Here is a 20,721-nt window from a genome sequence, read left to right on the forward strand (position 1 = left end):
TGAAACAGTAAGGCTGTGGGCCTGAAAACCAAAATAATGAGCTGAAAGACACTGAAAAGCTCCACAGAGGTGAGGGAAGCTCAAGAGTCAGTTGATGATCTCTGTTGCTTCATCATTGCGAATGATCCTTCTCACGTAGTCCTGTCAGCCACTGCCGATATGAAAATCATTCTAGCTGCTTTAAGTTTAAAGGTCAGTTCACCCAGATTACATATTCTCACTTACATAGTTTTCTTTTCATTTGTCCAGGTTTTTTGACATGTCTGCAAGATTTCTGCCTCTACCCAAACACAATAGTGGTGAATAGAATTTTGTTTTTGGTGCTCACAGCATTGAAAAATAACAATTTAAAAAATTCAGCAGCAACACCGGGAAGAGGTTTCATTGGAACACCTTTCTACCAGAGAAATACACCCTAGAATGAAAAACTGTTCACAGCCTGTTCTGTGGATTATGCAGAGTAAGACACTGGGGTGTGTGGAAAATTCACTTTTCAATGCTGCGCGCACCACAATTGAAATTTCATTCAACTCGATTTTATATAGGTGGACACAGGAATGTCAAATATCAAAACCTGGACAGAAAGCAAGAATGATCTGCATGGCTAAAACATGTATTTTTGGAATTTGGGTGAACCGGCCCTTTAAGGGGGAGAGTCTGTTAGTTTGTGCCAAATTCAGTGTGTAACACAACCTGTTACTGCTTCCCAGTCCGACATGCTTGTTGCTCCGCTTGCAGCAGCTGACATGCAAATCTACCCTGATTATCTAATAATGAACTGAGGAAATGTGAATTATGAGGAAATGTGCATCACTGCTGTCTTGGGAAAAACCACTTAAACTGACTGCATCTTATTTTTTCCTTAATGAATGCGCAGAGTCAGTTCCGTGACCCCTTGGGCCTGAAAAACTTATTAAAACTCAATTGTATGATTTCGAAAAATACTGTACACAAGAGTCTGTGAGTAAACAAACATTTTCATTTTTTCATTCCCAGGTCTGGTTTTGGAGATCCATGGTCTTTAATAAAGGCTATATACTGTCTGAGTTGTGTGTGCAGAGAGAGAGGAAGAGAGAGCCAGATAGAGGACAGTGAGAGGGAGGCAGACAGTGACGGAAGGACTCCTCTGAGTGGCGTAGGATTATTGAAATGCACCTGGAAAGTAAACTAATTTTCTCTGCGGGTCAGAGGACTGGTTATGGTAATAAAAAGAGAGATGTCATTAGATTCAGTGGTATTTGAAGAGTTCTCTGGAGAGGGAGAGGGAGGGGGATGGGGGGAGGGTGTGTGTGATATCTGTGTGTTCGAGAGAGAGAAGAGTGAGACAGAGGAAAAAGTGTGTGTTTTCCAATCTCTCTCCCTTGCCACTATCTCTGCCTCCTCTGTGTATATGTTATTCATAAGCTTGACCTACATGTGCCCATGCTTGTGTGTGCCCATGCTTGTGTGTGCGTGCATGTGAGTGTGTGCGTCATTCCATGCAAGAGAAAGTGATAAGGTTCTGGTCCACTTTCCAAGATTCACCAACCACTTTCACGGTCTGACCACCCAGTTTTGTATTTTTTCTTACAATAGAGCGCGATCTCCGGATGACAGTCTCCACTGTGTTTATGCTTTCATACCTCTTCTAACTCTGCTGCTGCTGCTGCTGCTGCAGAGACCTACTTGCACCTGCCCAGTTCTTCTTCTTTTTTCTTTTTTATCCCGCACAGACTGCTGTTGCTGTTGCCAGAAAAGTAAAATCAAGGATAGAGAGGGAAACAACATCAGGTGGAAACATCTCTACGTGAAAATCTGTGCATACAATTTCTTAAAACTTGCATTATAAAAACAGACACGCTTTATCACGCTAAAAAACAAAGTATGGCTGCAACAGATTGCAGTTAAGATGCTGTAGATTCTCTTTCTTTGCCAAAATAAAAGTCTGTTCCTGGGTATAGTTGCCTCTTAAGAGATGGAAATGTAAGCCGTCTCCTAAGCAACAGCGAGCAAGTGAGTCCAAAGAAAGCTGGACTTAGCAACATTAGATCTTTGGCCTCTCGCGTCCCTTTGGTGTCCTTCAGCATTAAACATCACAGACTGACCTGGTTAGTAAACATGAGCGTGCTGTGTGTGGTTTACTGATGTTGCATTACAGGAGTCCTGGGTACTGAGGGGAAGTGAATTTCTTCAGTTAACTCTCTGCCATTTGGAGCTGCCAACATGCAACATTGACTTTTGCAGCTTTGAGGATGCCATGAAGTAGCTGAGAGATTTACATTTTCGTGACATGATTCCTCATGAACAAGGATGCTGTGGCTGGATGTACGACTGAAGGGATTTGAAAAATGTACGTTCCCAGACAAAGCTGTTCTCACACAGTCTGCAGTTGTTATATATACCCTTTTAGAAGTGCATAAATTTAAATCAATTTGACCACAATCACAGCACTTTGGAGAATGGGTAAAATTTAGAGCTGCAGTTAACGGTTATCTTCATCATTGATTCATCGCAAGATTAGGTTTTTGAGAATGGATTAATAGCGTAGGCTATGAGATATCAGAAAAAGAGAAAAATTGGCCACCATAATTTTCCAGAGCCCGAGATGGTGTCTTGAAATTACTTCTTTTTTTTCTGACCATCAGTTCAAAAAGCCAAAGATATTCAACGTATGATATAAAACAATGAAATGCAGCAGATGCTCACATGTCAGAGGCTGGGACCAATGTAATGAGTGGCAGATTAGCTTGATTAATAACTTAAAATGGAAACAGACAACTTTTCAGCTCCATAATTCACCCACCTCCCACTTCCTAGTGTTGTGGTGGGTATTATTGTTGGTGCTGCTGTCACAAAGAAAACCGGATCACTTTCTTTTTTTCCTCAAATCCTAGCTTCTGCCACAGTTCCCACAGTCACTGTGGTCATTCCACTGTTCGCCATTTACACCACTAAGTGCAGAGAATCTACACTGATACTCTCAGTGATTGGGAATAGTTACCAAAGCTCTTCCTGTTTTTGTTGTGCAGTGGTTGACTCACTTCCTTTGTGCCATAAATCGAGCTTTCATTTTCCTGGGAGATCGGATCCAGTAGAAGAAGCAATAGCATATCTTAAGTGAGGCTTATGCAGAACCAATCTAAATGCTGATGGTGTTATTATTCTATAGCCATTACAATGTGCAATCAGCATTTACTTCGAAATGATAAGTCAAAGCAAAAAAAACTTGCTCCACTCTAAAAGATTGATCATTTCTTAAAAAAAAAAAAAAGGATTAATTTTCTATTGATGTACGAACTGACAAACTGTTTCAACACTGAAGTGTTACCTTGAAAGCAAAGATAGACTTGCAGGTTTTATATGATGGCAAGTTTTAGGGTCATCCCTCAAATCTGTGAATGAATTTGAGTGGATTAAACATTTGTGTACATCATCGAATGAGTCAGCAGGAAAAAACAGATTCTATTAATGAGAGAAAAGGTGCTCTAGAAATGTTAGGAAGTGCATTGTTAGACATACAGTATATGTGGCACATAATGATAGATAGCAGAACAAAACACCCAGGGGCACAAGGTAACTGCACAGCAAAGGCATTTTTCATTTAATGGGAACAAATGGGGGTCATTGCAGTTCTGTACAGTTCTATAACATGAAACCACCACATCCTAATTACAGTAAAAAAAAAAACAAACAACCTTTGTCGGTGCCTTAGTGTGCGTGAGAGGTGTGTGTTTTTGTATCTGTTGTACTGGCATTGTACTCGTCCCTGGTTAAGATGCAGACACCCTCCTCCTGACTGTCCCCTCCCCTTCTCGTCCCTCTTCACCTCAGGACGTCCAGACGTGGTGGAGTCCATTCCAGACAATCCCACATACAACGTGAGCAGCGAGCTCACCCTGGATGTGAGCCGCGATGACGACAACGCCCTCATCACCTGCGCTGTCGACCATCCCTCTCTCGCCCCGGGGGACAAGAGGAACGTGTACACTCTGCGGGTGTTGTGTGAGTCAACTGGGAAATGGGGTGGAGTGGGGAGAAGAGGAGACACAGAGGATACTGGGGGAAGAGGGAGAGTAGAGGACACATGGATGTGAGAGGAAAATGCAAAGTAAAACCTCAGACTGCTGTCTTTTTTTTTATTTCTGCCTTGCTCTTCTCTTTTTATTAGGCAGCAGAGGCACCTTTTCCCTCTTTGCAGTTTGATCTCTGCTCCAATAATTTCTCATTAGCTACCTGTAATAATGGCCACACAGGAATGTAACCTTCCTCTGCTGGTGCACTTGCCCAGAGTTGAGTCGCTGTGGATAAGAAGAGCAGGTCATCATCTGAAATGAAACTATAAATGGAGCCACGTCGGAGTCTGTGTCGGTGCTGCCACCCTGTGGGCGAGATGGCGGCACTGCATCGCCGAAGGAAAGTGATGTAGTTGTGTAAGGGGTTATGTCATTGTGGGAGGCAGAGAGATGGTGACGCCTACAGGATGCAGATGGGAGTAGATTTGAGACGGGGATGAATGAGACTGTCGGTGCCGTGTGCATGTCTGTACGATTATGAGTCCTGTGTTATGTAACTACACTCTGTGTCTGTGTTTGTGTGTCTGTGTTTGTCTTCCACTCACAGATTCTCCTAATGTAGAGATCGTGCCTGAGAGCGATCTGCCTAGAGAGGGGGAGAAGTTTTATCTTCAGTGTAAGGGCAACGGCAACCCTGAGTAAGACACACTCATGCACATTTCATTCACACTTTGCCTGCCCATATGCATGCATACACAGTGGTACACACACACACACACACACACTTACTGATTTAATCTGATCTAGACACCGTACGCAGCCTTTAACACAAACACAGTCACCAAACGGTCACAGTTATTGGTGAGCTCTTTGACTTCAATATAACAGGACAATAATATCAAATACAGCTTTAAAGGAGTTCTATACAACAGTCAAAGCAGAGTTCATCTATGATGCGGTGACTGGGGTGGGGTTGCCTGCTCACAGCTCTCAACATGAAGGTGGCTGAGCCAGCGGCTAGCAACTATCAGTGCTACCAGCACAAACAGTGCTAACAGCAACAGTGCTGACAGAACTACATGTTAACTTTGGGGGTAACCAGAGGGTCGGTGTCACGCTTCAGTTAAGTTAATGTTGCGTTTGGGCGATGATGGTATGAGCACAGTGCAGAGTGGCGACGATTAGCTTGCTGGTGGTGTACACACACAGGGACACACATGCACTATCATGCACGCACAGCCAAACCAGCTATCACAACAAAAAACAGAAAAGCTCAGATTACAACACACACAGAGGTAGTGTGACTTCATTCTCTACTAGGGATTGGTATTGGTACCCAATATCTTTAAGGTATCAACTGAAATAAGCCAGTACCAAGTAGTATTACAACTTCTCCAGTCAAATGATACTTGTATTCAATCCTTTTTGGACCCAGAGCTACTATGTGTAGGGTATTGCTCACAGCCAACCATTCCTCAGTTTCATGTGATGTGTGTTTGGCCCACTACCACAGCAGTTGCAACCCATACAGTCTGTGGTGTGGTGAAGTCAACATGATGTATTTGACAGAGTTGGTAGTTTAGTGTGCCAAGATGCCACCAAAACTTTTAAGGTATATTGGTCATGCAGCTGAATGCTTCCATTCACAAAATGGGTATTGAACGAAGCAGAGAAAAAATGAAGTACTCTATTAGTATTGCTATCACTTTAAGGGTACTGGTGTTGTATTACTTTTAGGTCCAGCCTTAATCTGTAAGTAAATAGCTGTTTTTGTGCTATACTATTGTTGTTTCCTGCCATACAATGTTCTGAATGTCATATAAAGCTCATTTCAGTCCTAAAATTAAAACAAAACTTCAAATCATTTAAAATGACCATAACATGGTCTTGGTTCAATATTTGCAGGCAGTTTGCAACATAACTAAGGGTTTCCTCACTTTGCCAATAAGTCGTGGATTAAGATAACTTGAGCTATGCCCACATTTTACAAGAGTAGGAGGACTACTTCAGTACATGTGGTACATTCTGTATGCCAGAGCCACACCAGCACAAGAGTGGTTCATGTGGCATATCTGTATGATTAACCTTGCAAATGTAATTCTCAAATGCGCTTCAGTGAAGTGACCAACATATCCTCATACGTCAAATACAGAAAGTTACTGTCTGTGCCTTCTAAAACTACTTATATAACTATTTTTTCTGACTGCCTCCATGGTCACGGTCTGGTTAAGTGGGCAAGATAGTGGTCATTGTTGGAAGAAACTAACTAGCTGCTAGCAGTGGGCGCCACTGTGTCTGATGTCAAGGTCAGACACTTTTATGACATGTTATAACATCACTCCACTTCCAACTTTGCTTATTGTCAGGACCACGCATGGTTAGTATTTTTGAGTATTTGAACATATGACCGATGCTGCCATTTTTCTGGTGACAACAGTTCTGGATGGACAGTTAATTCAAGGTTTATGTACTGTCTGTCTTTTATAGTGCTACTAGCCTTTTTATTGTCTCTTCTCGGCCAGTGCTTGTCATCTCTCACCTCCATGACTTGGACCAGGTGTGAGTTCCTAGTGTTATTCTGATGCCTAGTACATTTGAGTACATAACCCAGTGGATTGTCATTTATATCAAGCTGATACTTTCTCTAACATAGGAATTTGGCATGCACTGATGGAGGCCCTTTACTCTAATCACAGAGCAGATTGGGTGCTGCTGTCTTTGTCCCAGTCAAAGCTTTCACCTGGGTCATGTAGAGGGCCTCAATAGATTTGAGAGGCACTTCAGAACAACATATGAAAAAGCAGTTACACATGTAAAAACACCCACATTCAGTCAATGAAAAGATGTCAGTTACACTACAGGTCTGTGAAGACAAAACACCAAAAGAAAATCAATAAAAATGCACGCACACACATCTATAGGATACATAAGCAAGTAGCAGCACTGACAGCTGCACACACTTATAAGCAATCACACACTAGAATGTTTAATTTCTGACATCTTCTCATGCAAGTAGTCAGTTGTCCAAACACGTACATAAACACACATGGGTGCAGTTAGCGAAAAACATCCGCTTGTACAAGCTCTCGTGTGTTCACTGATACAGTGTGTACACAATATTTCTGATACTCACAGAAACATACACGGAAACAAACTGCAACCCCCGTCTTAAATCCTGCCCACACAAATACATTCTTTCCCCTGGCCTTTCTGCATTATAGATGAACCTTCAGCCAACCAGCCCTATCGATCCATTCTCCTCCCCTCCTCCTCCCCCTGTCCTCCCCTCCCTGCCTCCCTCCATCATCGGGTATCTCTCCGCCGCCGTGTCACTCACGGCTCGTTTGCTCCTCTCTGTCTTGTCACGATGCCTCTTTACCCTCCTCCTCGCCCCGTCCTTTCCTATAACTCTCCTCTATCTCTCCTCACACCTTTTCCCTCTAAACTCCCCCATCCCTCCTCCTCCCCTGTCACCCCCCCCTCTCTCTCTCTCCCCCCTGTCAGCTCATCACAGGAGTGGCTAGGAATAAGACTAGCCAGTTAGTTTGATTGGCAGGTAGAACAGATAGGGGGCGGGGCAGGAGGAGGTGACTGTCATCGCATGAGCATGCTTTAAAAGGCAGCAAGGGAGTCGATAAATTATAGACGGGAGAAAAGCAAAGCTAGAATAGTGTGGCCACGGTCAATTCCCACGGGGACCACCTATGCTGGAAATCTGATTATTTGTGATACAATTAGACACTCTGGATGAAAGCATCCATTAAATTATGTATGTTCTTTAAAAGACATAGTCATGCTCTGTGGTAATAAATGGTTCTCTGTAGTTCAAAATGGCCCTGACAGTGCAAGGGTTCAAAGTTCAGCTCCCACTGGGATCACCCATTCTATAAATGTACTTAACTCATAGCACACAGAGAGGCTGGAGATAAAAGTGTACGCTGAGTGGCAGAGGCTGTATGTAAAAAAAACAAGGGTATAGAGAAGAGAGAAGCTGTGAGATCGCTGCAAAAAAAATGACAAGGGAAGAAGAGGTAGAGAGGGAAAGAAAACAAACCGACAGGAGAGGGAGAGGTAGAGGGAAGCGAAGAAAAGCGTGGGCGGAGAGGAGACAGAAAGATTTGGTGACAAGCAGCGAATGACTAAGACAGAGAGAAGGAGAGCAAACAAGAGAAAGCCAGTGTGTGTGTGCGTGTTCGTGCACGAGATGGGGGGGGAGCGTGCTCGGTTATGTGCACCGCCGCTTGTGGATGAGCTAGTGTCCAATCAAATCAGATACAGGTTGCCCCCGCAGCTGTCAGTCAAAACCCAATCACCGCGGCGACACCTTTCCTCTGACACACCCAGCCACTCAGATCCCTCTCCTCCCCTCGAGCTGCCCTCCCCAATCAAACTCAATGAACGTCACACTCTATTCGAGGATACACACTTTTCTCTCCTCGGTCACATCCTGTCAGGTTCAAAAGAATAACTTACCGTATCAAATTCTATACTGTGTTTCCTTGACGCCCGACAGCAAGAGCTTTCTAACACAAGAGAAAAAGAATTTGTGCTCTACATTCTTTTATATTCCCATCTATTCAATCAGTATAGCCCAGGAATGCTTGCATCACATATCTGAGCTTGAAGTCATTTAACCAAAACTGTTCACTTCGCACATTTACAGCTAAAAAGCCTTGCATAACTTTGACCTAATGCGTGCCAGTGTCCTTATGTGTGCAAGGTCATGGTCACAGTTAGAAAACAGGAGGTGACAGCAGGTAACAGGATTACAGTAATCTGTAACATCTAACAAGATAAGGCCGGCCATATATATATCTATATCTCTCTTATTGTTAACAATTCCCTTGAAAAGTCCAACGCCAATAATGAATTGATTTCTAAGAAGTATTGCGTGTGTGGCCAAAGTCTGATTTATACTCCTGTGGTGCTGTCCAAGAACTACTGAGAGCTCATCAGTGAGCTACATCATTGCACTCCTTGACCTGTTCCTGGTTACCATGGTTTATTTAAAGTCAGATCTACATGTGCTCTCCTGCTGCCATAAATACTCACTAGTTCACTGAATGTGTGTTAATCCGCAGCTCAAAATAGTCCCCGAGAAGTGCACTTCTTACTCCTGTTTGAAATACCTTAGCTAGTTCCCTGCTTATTACTTTTTGGTAAATTAAACTGTATATTTGGGACCCATCTTTAAATAAACAATAAATAATGTAAATGGGCACTTAGGGATTGTCAGTATGCTGTGAACAACTATTATCACCTTATAAAGTTGTTACAATACTACTACTATTACTAATAATAATAATATTAATAAACCTAATTTGTATAGCATTTTTTCTCAAACAGTTACAACGTGTTTTACAGAACAAGATAAGATAGTGTACACAGTCACGATAAAAGCAATAAAACCATTAAAGAAAACATACAAGATGAAATACAACAAAGTGTGTCATTAAAACTGTAAATCTTGAGTTTACCGAATACTAAAATGCTAACCTAAGTTCCTGAGGCAGGGAGTTCTGACCATTCAGGTTATGGCTAGTGAGTTATTAAACTGTTGCTTCTAGACACATGTTACACATCTAGGAGACACGGTGCTACATTAGTGTTCATCTGGACTCCTCTCTGTGTAAGACCAATATAAACTTTCTTTTTAGCTTCATTTTGTTCTCCACTAACTAATGAACATTATCTGACTCTTTAGCAGCTAAATGCTCCTCTTTCTTCACCAGCTCGCCACTGATTACATCTTTCTTCTGTTTGGCGTTGTGCGGGGAGTGACAGTGGTTTGATCAGAGCCTTTTTTCGCCTGATGTGTCTTGAAACTATGCTAATGAGAGCTGTATTTAAAACAGTAAAGCTGAAGACTGTAAAAATCCAAAGCTTGAAAAGGCTTCAAACTCAAAGCAAATGAGGGGAACTCCAGAATCAAGTGATGAGTCATTTCATCTACTGTTTTTTATAAAAAAAAAAAAAAAAAAGTGATAAGAGCAGCTTTAAATATGTCCATATTCTGTAGCCCGTCAGACAGTAATGAGCGTTGGACTGAATTGAACATAAGAACAATCTAAAATAACACCAGGCTTATCTTTAAATAATCTGTAACTGTAGAAGTACTGATCAGTGAACAGATACTTTTAAATAAATGTTGGATTAAAAAGATTGTAGACATTAACATAATATAGCAAATCTTACTTTAATAATTTAGCAAAAACACCCAATAGCGCATTCTTTACCGTGATAATGATCACAGCTGGGAGGGGGAGGAATATGCAGCACCAAAGTACCCATAATTGCAATAAAGAATGTCTTCAAGCGTATCATGACTTTTGTGCAGTGTTTATTAATGCATGCGTGCTAATTGAAAAGTTTCCACCTAAGCAGAGCTTATAGCCAGGAATAAAACACAGATTTTCAGACATGCATGGTAGGGGATTATCCGAGAGGGCTGACCAATCAGCCTCCTGCACTTAAACTACCTGCTGTATAACAGAGATTGACTTTCAGGCATTATGTTTAATAACACTACACCAGTTACAGCCTGTAAATGGGAAGTTAATTGTTCAGTTAATTGCATATTATCCAGCATTTGGAGGCAGTGTAATACAACAGCTGATTCTATTTTATTGCAGGTAGCCAGACGATGTAGCCAAACATGGTCAGGACACGCTTGTTTTAAATACTTCATGGTTGAATGTTCATTTGCCTCAGGACAGCTGAACACTAGAGCTCCTTTTTTTTTTAGCATTGTTAGGATTTATACTCCTAAAATGACACATATTCGAAACTTTGAGCTTCCCAGGAAGTCCTCAGTCTCCCAAGTGTTTGCTCAGCAGCAGGTGTCGAGGGAGCTGACGATGTTTCTCATTAGCTTTCACTGAGTTTGAGATTTTTGCCCAGCAGCAACAACAGATAGAATTATTATAGGTTTTGCCTTTTTGAAGCAACTAGGTCTTAAAATATTGGTGTGAAGGAACTCGGCTAAGAGATACATTGTCCCTGCCTTTAACAGTTACTGTACAACCTTAAACAGCCACCTGGCCTCCATTGTGAATTTACGGATTGGACCTTTAGGTGTCACTGAGGGTTTTTTCACATTTCCAAGAGCGATTAATCAGTCCAACCCATTCAGGTCTGTCCCCATTTCAGTCTCCCCATCATTGTAATTACTGTACAGCGCTTAAGGACTCGTACATTTACATAATTGATTCTTTTATCAAGACACGTCTCACTATCTCTCTCATACACAATCTGTTATGCAGAATGGATTTTTTAACGCAGGCTGATTTGAAATGCTGATCTTTGTTCTGTTGTCTTCCTCTCCCTCCATCTTTTTTAATCTCCTCTCTTCTTCAAGTCGCGGCACTCCTCCCAACCCCGTTCTTCTTTCCCATCATTTTCTTCATCATTCCATTTTTTTAGCACCTCTGCCTCTGCAACAACTCTCAATTTTCCCACTGTAACATTCATCTCTTTCTCTTATTCGCTCTCACTTGCTCTCCTCCCCTGCTTTTATCTTTTCTTTTTTCCATCTTCGTTCCTCCCAGCCTCCCCTCTCCTCCGACCATTTCTTCTCTTTCCATCTCTACTTCACCCTTGATCATTTCATCTTTTTTTTTTCTTTGTCCTGCAGCACTTGTCACAGCTCCCTTCTCCTCTCATCACTTCACCCCTCTTTTGATTTTTACTTTCAGTTACTTTTTTTTTTTTTTTTTGAAAAATGTGCTGAGCATCTACAGTTCAACTCAGGACTCTCATTCTTTGTGTGTCTCCTTCTCTCTCCTGTCTCACCAGGCCCACCTCCTACACGTGGGAGAAGAAGGATGGAGAGCTCCCCCCTCTGGCCAAAGCCGACGGTGCTTTCTTGCGTTTCGAGATGCTCAACAAATCAGATAATGGCGTCTACCTCTGCCATGCCGACAACGGCATAGGAAACAGCCAGGGGGAATACAAACTCCTGGTGCAAGGTAATGACGAAAGGAGAAAAGAGGGAAGGAAACACAAACAGAAATGAGTTGCGTGGTAGGGAAGAGGGGGACTGCTGTAGAAAGAGTTGGGAATGTCTTCTTCTTTTACTTTTCTTCATCACGTTTCTTTATTTCTGTCGTTTGTTGTGGCTTTTGCTTGTGATTCTTCCATCTTTTTTCTCTTCTGATTTTCTTTCGTTTCTTTCCTCCTATTTTTGTTTGTGGTTTTGTTTTTTTTTTCTCATCCAACCGCGCCACCATACCAACGCTTGCCATCCAACCGCTTTGGCTCGTTCTTGCGCTTCTTTCCCTTTCACAATTATGTGTCCTGTTCATGCGATCCATGGCCATTATTGCGCTTTGCTTGCTCATTCCCACTCCTCCCCTGAAGATCCCACGGACCCAGACTCCCCAGACACTACCTTATCCTTCCTTGGCTCCCCAACCTCTCCATCTTCCTCCTCCTCCCCCCTCCCATCCTCCTCTCCTTTTGACATCTTCTCTGGCTCCGGCCCTGATCCCACTACCTCCTTCTCCCCTTCTGACCTCACCTCCCCTGACTCCTCCCCTAGTCCCACCCCCACCACGGCTGACGAGTCGGACAGACTCTCCACCACCACACTCTCCAACGTCCTCTTCCCCGACCTGCCACTCTCTCCCTCCTCCTCCCCGACTACTCCCGCCCCCTCCTCTGCAAGCATTGCTCCGTCCACCGCCGATCCCTCCCACTCCTCCCCCGCCTCCACCCTTACTCCCTCAGTTTCCGTCCGGCTGAATGGAGTTTACACTTTCACAGGTAAAACCATCTGAGTTACACACTTGCACACACACTTGCAAACAAGAGAGATGCGAGAAGCTTAGTAATGGAGTGGAAAAACAAACACCATTCAAGTTACTACTTTGCTATTTTCTTTCCTCAATACACAAACTGTAGTCGCATTGTGGAGCAGTCAAGGATACCGGGAGTTTGTTTTACATCCACACACATGCAAACACAAACAGATACTCAAAGCTGACAGCAAGAGAAGAATTGAAGAAAGACAATGAAGGAAAAAAATGGCATTCGTGTGGCCTTCTCACAGCTGTTTCATGTTTTTTTTTCTTGTTTTCCTCTTTCCTCCTGTTGATAACCCCTAACCCCACCCTGAACCCACAACACACACTCATCCATCCATCCATCCATCCATCCATCCATCCATCCATCCATCCATCATCCTTCCACCCACCCATCCATCCATCCATGCATCCATTCATCCAACCAACCATCCATCCAGACATCCAACAATCCATCTACCCATTCACTTCAGAAGATGCTGCAGGCAACATTACAGGTATAACTTTTCCACCAGTCATCTGTCGTTCTGACTCTCTGTCGTTCTAACTTTTCGTCCACCTGCCTGTCTGTCTGTCCATCTGTAGGTCTGACTGTCTGTAACTCTGTCTGTTTTCGTCTGTCTGTCACTCTGGGAAAAAAAAAACCTAGGGGACACTTTGAACTTCAGAGTGGAGGGATGAATATTTCATACTCCTGCCCACGTAATGCTTTGTTGTTGCCAATACATGCACAGACACAGGCTCAAAACACATTCACACCAGCACTGCACACACCAGGCACTCACATCTATCTCACAAAACACACACACACACACAAGCATGACCTCTTAAGTGGTACAAGTCATTTACACAGTGTTCCACTTCCTCTGTGTGATTCTCTATGTGTGTGAGTGTGTGTGTGTGTGTGTTTTTCTGTGTGTGTGTTGGGAGGGGGGGGGGGGTCAGGCTTCGAGGTGTTCTTGGGTCTTGTCTGCTTTCCTTTGATGCTGACAGCAGGATTTATGGGCTCATTCTCAGTCTCGCCTCGTCAGCATGCCCCTCTCACCTCCACGCCGGCCAGCCAGAGTGTGTGTCCGACTTTCTGTGTGTGTGTGTGTGTGTGTGTGTATGAGTGTGTGTCATTCTGACTGGAGCTCAGAGTCCCCGATTCCCACCACTCCTCTTCCCCCCTCTTCTCCCTGTTCTCTGTCTGCGGCTGGCCTCTGGTTGGCTGTTGTCATGCCCCTTCACTTCTCTAACTGGCTGGAATGTGAAGTTTTTCTCCAAAACTGGCCGTTCACCCCATCATTTGGTGTCCCAGTTGGTTGTAATGTGTTTCTTTCTTCTTCAGTTTCAGTTTTGTCTAGTTTTCTGGTTGTCAGTGCCTGTTGCTGTGTCTCTATCTCTCATTCCTATTCTCCGACTGGGCGTATAAGTTAGCTGTTTCTTCCTCTGACTGGTTGAATACCTGCCCTCCACTTTGGTTTGATCCCTGAAACATTCACCAAGTGCAAGTCAGTCTCTCTTTCCAACTCCTTTCTCCTTTTATTCCTTTGGAGTCTTTTTACGCTTTTTGGTATGAGAAGTGTTGCTTTCGAGTTGTGCCTATCTGAGTGACTTTCAAAGTGACACCCAGCTTCTGATCCGGTCTGAAAAGTCAGGCGAAATAAATGATGTATCAAATTATTTCGGCATAGATTGCTTTCTTCTCTGAGGGGCAAGTTGCTAAAGTGGCTGAAGCGAGGCAAACCGGGGGGAAAAGAAATATCAAATCTCTGCTGTTGGGTGAAACACTTGCATTTTGAAAAATGCCAGCTTTTCAGAGATGAGGAAAAGAGATCTTGTTTTCAGCTTGGCAGCCGTGAATTGTATACTTTGTCCACAGGCTTTCACATGTAAAAAATGTGAATATTTTTCTATGATATTGGCATACTACAACAATACAAGTATATTTCTACCAGTATTAACGTATTTTGACGTTACATGTCTAGGTACATCTTCATCTAAGTAAATAATAATTTAAATAGTTTCTAAAATAAATATAATCAAAGTATATTTTTGCTCTAATCATACTTTTAATGCATATTAGAATAGTAATAGTACACATTTTAGTGTGCTGTTTTAAAACACATCTTAAGTACCGCCTTTATAATATCAAGTACAACCTCAGTAGATTCATTGTAACACAAACTAAGTGTTGTTATCTTCAGTGCACCAAAGTAAACTAAGAGTAAACTAAGCTAGAGTACACTTGTTCCTCATTTTGCATATAAAGTAAGGCCTTGTCCACACAAACACGAATGTATTTAAAAATGTAGCTTTTCTATGTGTTTTGTCCTTCTGTCCACACCCAAACTACAGTTTAGGTTGCAAAAAAAAACCTTAACCTTTTGTAAAATTCACTCCAGGTGTGTTGACAGATGTGTTGACAGGGAAAACAGAGTTCAAATGAGGTGACATTTTGTGCAATGCCAAGTGTGACCAAAATAATGCTGTCTCTAACCTTGCTAACAGGACCTGTTACATAGTTAGACATAAATGTAAAGTTAGTCTTCCTCTTTATTGAGGAACAGAGGTGTCAGAACGTGGTAAGGAGATCACAGCTCCATGGATGTATAAAGAGAACTGGATATAGTGTTTGGGGCGGGGCCCCGTTCATTCCTATAAAAGGGTGACATGACACTGTCATGAACTTGTCATAAACATTTATGACTGTTTGTCATTCGGTGTGTCATTCGGTTTTTGTAATGACAAGTTGACATTGTTTGGGTTGTCCTGATTATGACAACTTGACATTAATTGAAGTGACATTACCAGAAGATGTCTTTGTCATGACAACAAAGACATCTTCTGGTAATGTCATCCTGGTTAATGTCAAGATGTCATAATGTAATCCCAAACAAATTTAATGTCAACTTGTCATGACAAAGACAACTTCTGGTAATGTCACTTTGATTAATATCAAGTTGTCATAATCCAAGACAACCCAAACAATGTCAACTTGTCATTACAAAAACCAAATGACACTTAATGACAGCAGTCATAAACATGTACATAATGTTCATGACAGGTTCATGACCGTGTCATGTCATAGCTATGACACTCTTATGTACAGTAGATACCTTCAAGTAAAGTGTTACCAAAGTTTTTCAGTGGCGCATGAAGCCAAAATAGTTCAACTTCACGGGTATAATATAACCCAGATCTGCTTCATGGGGCCCATAAAGCAAGTGCACTAGAGATGCTGGCCTAGCAGCTAGTTTAGCCTTCGACTAACTTGAATGGGGATAAAATGATTTTTGTGCAGCTATTCTAGACTTTCAAAATGTTATCGGACCAAATGGATCAAATCCTGATCGTAAAACAAGTCATTTCAAGAGATTTGTGACGCTCAAAAAATGCCTCCACTGATTTACAGACGTCTCTTTCACAATTTAAGTCTATGGGAAAAAGTGTTTTTTGGACACAATGATATCACGTCACAGATCTGGAAGTTATAATTCCATGATTTGGCCGCTTTGTCAAATTGGCTTCAAAGCCAGGCACACTTTGTATTGGCTTGCACTGCTCCGGGTAGCCGTCCACTAATAACTTGGCTTCTGAATACCCAACTTCTTCTTCTTCTTTGTTAGTGTGTGCCTTTAGGGTTACAGTTATATCACCACCTGTTTGTTTGGCAGGCTCTTGACAGAAATTAAATTGCATTTTCTTTGGAGGACATGCTTGTGTGGACAGGAGTTTTATTCAGAACGAAGGAGGAAAATCTCCTTTTTCATGTTCATGTGGACTAGTCCTCGGTGCATTTTAAATACTAAAATACATAATGTAAGTGTGAAAGTAACAAAGAAATCCCTCTCTGTCGATGACTCGAGAGTTCAAGTGATCAACAGTGTATGTTTTTGTGATTTTGCATACACTGAAAGTAAATTAATAAAACTAATTATACTTTTTTGTACAGGTATGTAGCTGCTATTTTGGTTCAGACAAACTTTAATGCAACCTCTTTAGGTATGCTAATTTGGGGGTCTGGTGTGCTTGAACAATTGCCCATATTCCCTGGTTGGTAATCCAGCCTTGGATTCCTTAAACCTGAGCGTTTTCAGAGCTATGAAGAGAATAATATCCTTCAGTTAAAGTGAAAAGATGGAAATTACCAATGCTGAAAGGGCGAGGATTTCACCCGACATCAACAGCAAGTGTTCCCACAAGGTTCTGTAAAGAGATTGGGACTTGGTCGGTAAACTGCATAATCCTGTTGCATGTTAGTCACGACCAATTTTTAATAGAGGGTGACGCGGTGGCCCCTTTTCTTTCGCCTGGCTTTTTTCATATCCTTGTCTTTGTCTTCTGAAGGTTTGCTGCTGTGCCTGGGTATTATATATTGACAAGTCTTCTCCGCTCCCCTGTTCTTTTCTTTTCTTTCTGCCTTCTCTCTGTCACTCTCCCCATTATTCTCTCTCTCTTTCTCTATTTCTGCTGCCTTTCATCATCTGTCTCCTGTTTCCACCAATATTCATACACCACCCCCTCCTCCCTCCTCCCTCTCCGCTCTCAATCTCTGTCTCTCTGTCCCTCTCTCCCCTTATTTCTCACTGTCTCTGCCTCATTTTCTTTCGCTCTTTGTCTCTGTCTTTCCCATCTTATCTTTACTACATGACTTCCTTTTCTCCTTTCCTCTCCTCTCCTCGCCTCTCCTCTCCTCGCCTCTCCTCGCCTCTCCTCTCCTCTCCTCTCCTCCACCCTCTTCCTAAGACCCCACAGCCATGTCGACCTCTTCAGGGGTGGACCACGCTGTGATTGGAGGGGTGGTGGCTGTTATCGTCTTCATCCTGCTCTGCCTCCTCATCGTCCTCGGCAGATACCTCATCAGACACAAAGGTCACCTGCTAATGCACACACACACACACATGGACACACACGGACCCACTCATGCATGCATGCATGAGCGTACACCGAGATACACTTGCATAAATATGGATACATGCGTACCAAGACTGGATCTCACACGTACAAACATGCATATGCATACAAATGCAGGGACACACAGTAATGCAAATGCACTCGTACCTAAATATGGATTCTAAGCATAAACCTCACTTATTTCACTCTCAAAGCAGAAAATGAATGAATGACAATAAGTGAATGTTTATTCATTGCCTTTTAATACATTTTGGTTCACACAACTTCCTGTGAGATTAGATTTTCCGGCATCAGCGATATTTCAGCAGCATATTTTATATAGTCAAAGCAGAAACATAATTGCTTCCTGGCCATGATGTTAGTTAGTTATCTGTTGCTCATGTGCTCTGTGGGTGGGAGACAACCAAACTGTGTTTCTTTTTCTCTCTTTACACTCGTTCAGGTCTCCAAAACACATTTTTAGCACATAAACAAACAAGAACAAAGCAAATTCAAATGTCTCAGCTCCAGTGGGGAACAAATTTAAATGGTACTAAACATGTTTCAGCACCCAGGTGGCGCAGTTGATAAACACTTGCCCACCTCCACCACCACAGTGCGCCACATTCAATTCTCAGCTCCGGTGCCTCCAGCTGGTCCAGAATATTGAACACAATTGCTTGGTGGCCAGTGTTCACAGATGCCAGGTCTGTGAGGGATCATGTCCGTGTCGTTGCACTAGTGACTCCCTCTGGCTGGTTAAGGCACCTGTGCATAAAAGGGTGGAATCTGGGGGGTGATAGTTCCTCACTGTCTGGTGGCTGCATGTGTACGGGTTTGCAGGCCAGCGGAGGAGTGAGCAATTACACGGACTGTAGTACATGAAAATTGGTCATTGCCTGTCATTTCACTGTCATTATGTGAGAGTAAATGCAGATACTTCTCACTAATGAAGCATAAAAGCAACCGATGAAACGGCTGACAACATGTGCACTTACAGGATAATGAACAGATAGCTGTACGTCCTAAGGATTAACATCTTATTACACTCTATTTAGACTATGAACAATTAACATTTAAATTACTTTATTTATTACTTTAAAAGTAGGTTGACAAAACGCTGTAACCAGTTTTTGGTGTTCACAGACAGCTGATGTTGTCTGTTTCTGTTTTTCTTGTCTGTGTCATGTTCTTAGCCTGTATACCACTTGTTATCACATAGCCAAAGTTCCATACCTCGGTCAACTGATATCCACTCAGACTTATTTAAGTCTGCTGGGTAATAAAAAAAAAAAAAAAGCTCCAGAAAAAAAGCATCTAAGTGGACCTTGAGTTAAAATAATTTTGTCATACTGCTATTTCCAAGGTCAGAAATGGGCTTCCATGCTCACTTTAAAAGTAAGATATAAATGTACAGTATGATTATTAGTAGAACAAGACTAGGTCAAGAACGTAGGATATGGCTGGACCGTGTACATTCAGCAGGGGCTGTAAAAGCCTCCTGAGGACGTATTTGAGGACCTCTTAATTTTTAAAGAGCAATGACCAGTGGGGAAACTCCAACACTCAACACCAATGTTGCAACTGTATCACTCACACAGTAAGTCAGAGACGGACTTTCATGTTTATAGGGCTGGCCCCATCTTGCTGCCGTCCAGCCCTATAAACAGCAATAAGGCATTGTGAAGTTGTACTTTGAATCTTAGCAAGAGAGTCACCTGTGGAATACAATCCCACTGAAGCACGGGATAGGTTTTATGTGGAGGGTAAAGACTTGATGGAGCCCTTTAAGTATTTAATCGGTAATATGGAGGTCAAAAGACGTCGAGACATCAGGGTTAAAACAAAGCTAAATTTAGTTAAAAGAAAAAGCTTTTTAGATTCCAAGGTTACATATTTACTCAGTTTAAGCTGCTTTTAAGTTATATTAGACCATATATTTCACTAGTAACCCTATATAAACATTGAAGTGAAGTCACTGAAATGCTGTTAAGACAATGGTTATACTGTATGCAGCTTAGATGTCTAAAAACGTTCACTTTTTAACACAGTTTTTAACATAGATCTTTTGATGTCCTTGGACCTGCAGATTAAATTAATGCTCACCAGGAAATCCAACTTTTGTCAAAATGAAACCCAACACAAACCTTTCCAAAGACAAATCCTGTGTGGTATCCAGATAAACACATTTTTATTAGTTGTTCTCTGGACTTTGTGTCTCCTACCGTGCCCTCAAACTAAAGAAAACTTTACTGAGTAGTAATTCACCCACATTAAAAGCAAAAGTTTTTCAAAAGCACCTGAAGTGACAATTTAGACAGCATATTGGAACATCTCGCCACTCCGCTGTTTATAACAGTCTCTGGACTTTTGTCATTTTACCGTTCTAATGTTTGACTTTTATGGCCCCAGTAATATTATCTCTCCTCCTTCTTTTCTCTCTCTGTCTCTCACCATCTGTGTCTCTTTTTCTCTTTCCTTCCACAGGAACATACCTGACCCACGAGGCCAAGGGCTCGGACGATGCCCCCGATGCAGACACAGCCATCATCAACGCAGAGGGAGGCCACTCCGGAGCAGAGGACAAGAAGGAGTATTTCATCTAGATAGAGGATGGGAGCATTGGAGGAAAGGAGCGGGAGGAAGGGGGGGAGGAGGAAAAGCTGGAAGACGTGGATTAGAAGAGTGGGGAGGAGTGACGGGGAAAAAAAACCTCCATTTGTTTTCACGACGCTTCAGTTCTTCACTCGGTCGGAGGGATGATGGGAGGGGACGGGAGGGAAAGAACTGTGGGCAGGATAAAGCGATGAGTTGAGCTTCAACTGGTACTACCCTCTTTGCATTGATACAGGGAAGTGAGATTTTGCACTGACACACGGACGAACTGAAGTTACACACTCAAACACACACACACAAACATACATACATGAGTCGGTTTTGGGGGAAACTCCTCACACACAGACTTGAATGCTCGTAGATGCTCAGATTAACACGAGCCTCCTACTCTACTAACGCGTCTGAAATATTTCTGAATGACACATTAACACATT

The 20,721-nt window shown here is 42.4% G+C and overlaps 1 protein-coding gene across 2 annotated transcripts in view; it reads left to right on the forward strand.

The window, feature by feature from the left end:
- The window catches only part of cadm3 (cell adhesion molecule 3), a 97,637-nt gene extending 77,330 nt beyond the window's left edge, over positions 1–20,307 (forward strand). The window contains exons 6-10 of one of the 2 annotated variants that reach the window (XM_049597879.1): positions 3,811–3,981; positions 4,600–4,690; positions 11,787–11,959; positions 17,525–17,650; positions 20,159–20,307. In XM_049597879.1, the coding sequence (XP_049453836.1) occupies positions 3,811–3,981; positions 4,600–4,690; positions 11,787–11,959; positions 17,525–17,650; positions 20,159–20,277 (680 nt within the window). In that variant the 3' untranslated portion in view covers positions 20,278–20,307. Of the gene's footprint in view, positions 1–3,810; positions 3,982–4,599; positions 4,691–11,786; positions 11,960–13,233; positions 13,614–17,524; positions 17,651–20,158 lie in introns of those variants that run through there. The other variant, XM_049597880.1, reaches the window with a different exon arrangement.
- The last annotated feature ends 414 nt before the right edge of the window (positions 20,308–20,721 follow it).

The sequence above is a fragment of the Epinephelus fuscoguttatus genome, linkage group LG15, assembly GCF_011397635.1.
Source record: "Epinephelus fuscoguttatus linkage group LG15, E.fuscoguttatus.final_Chr_v1".
Taxonomy (NCBI): Eukaryota; Metazoa; Chordata; class Actinopteri; order Perciformes; family Serranidae; genus Epinephelus; species Epinephelus fuscoguttatus.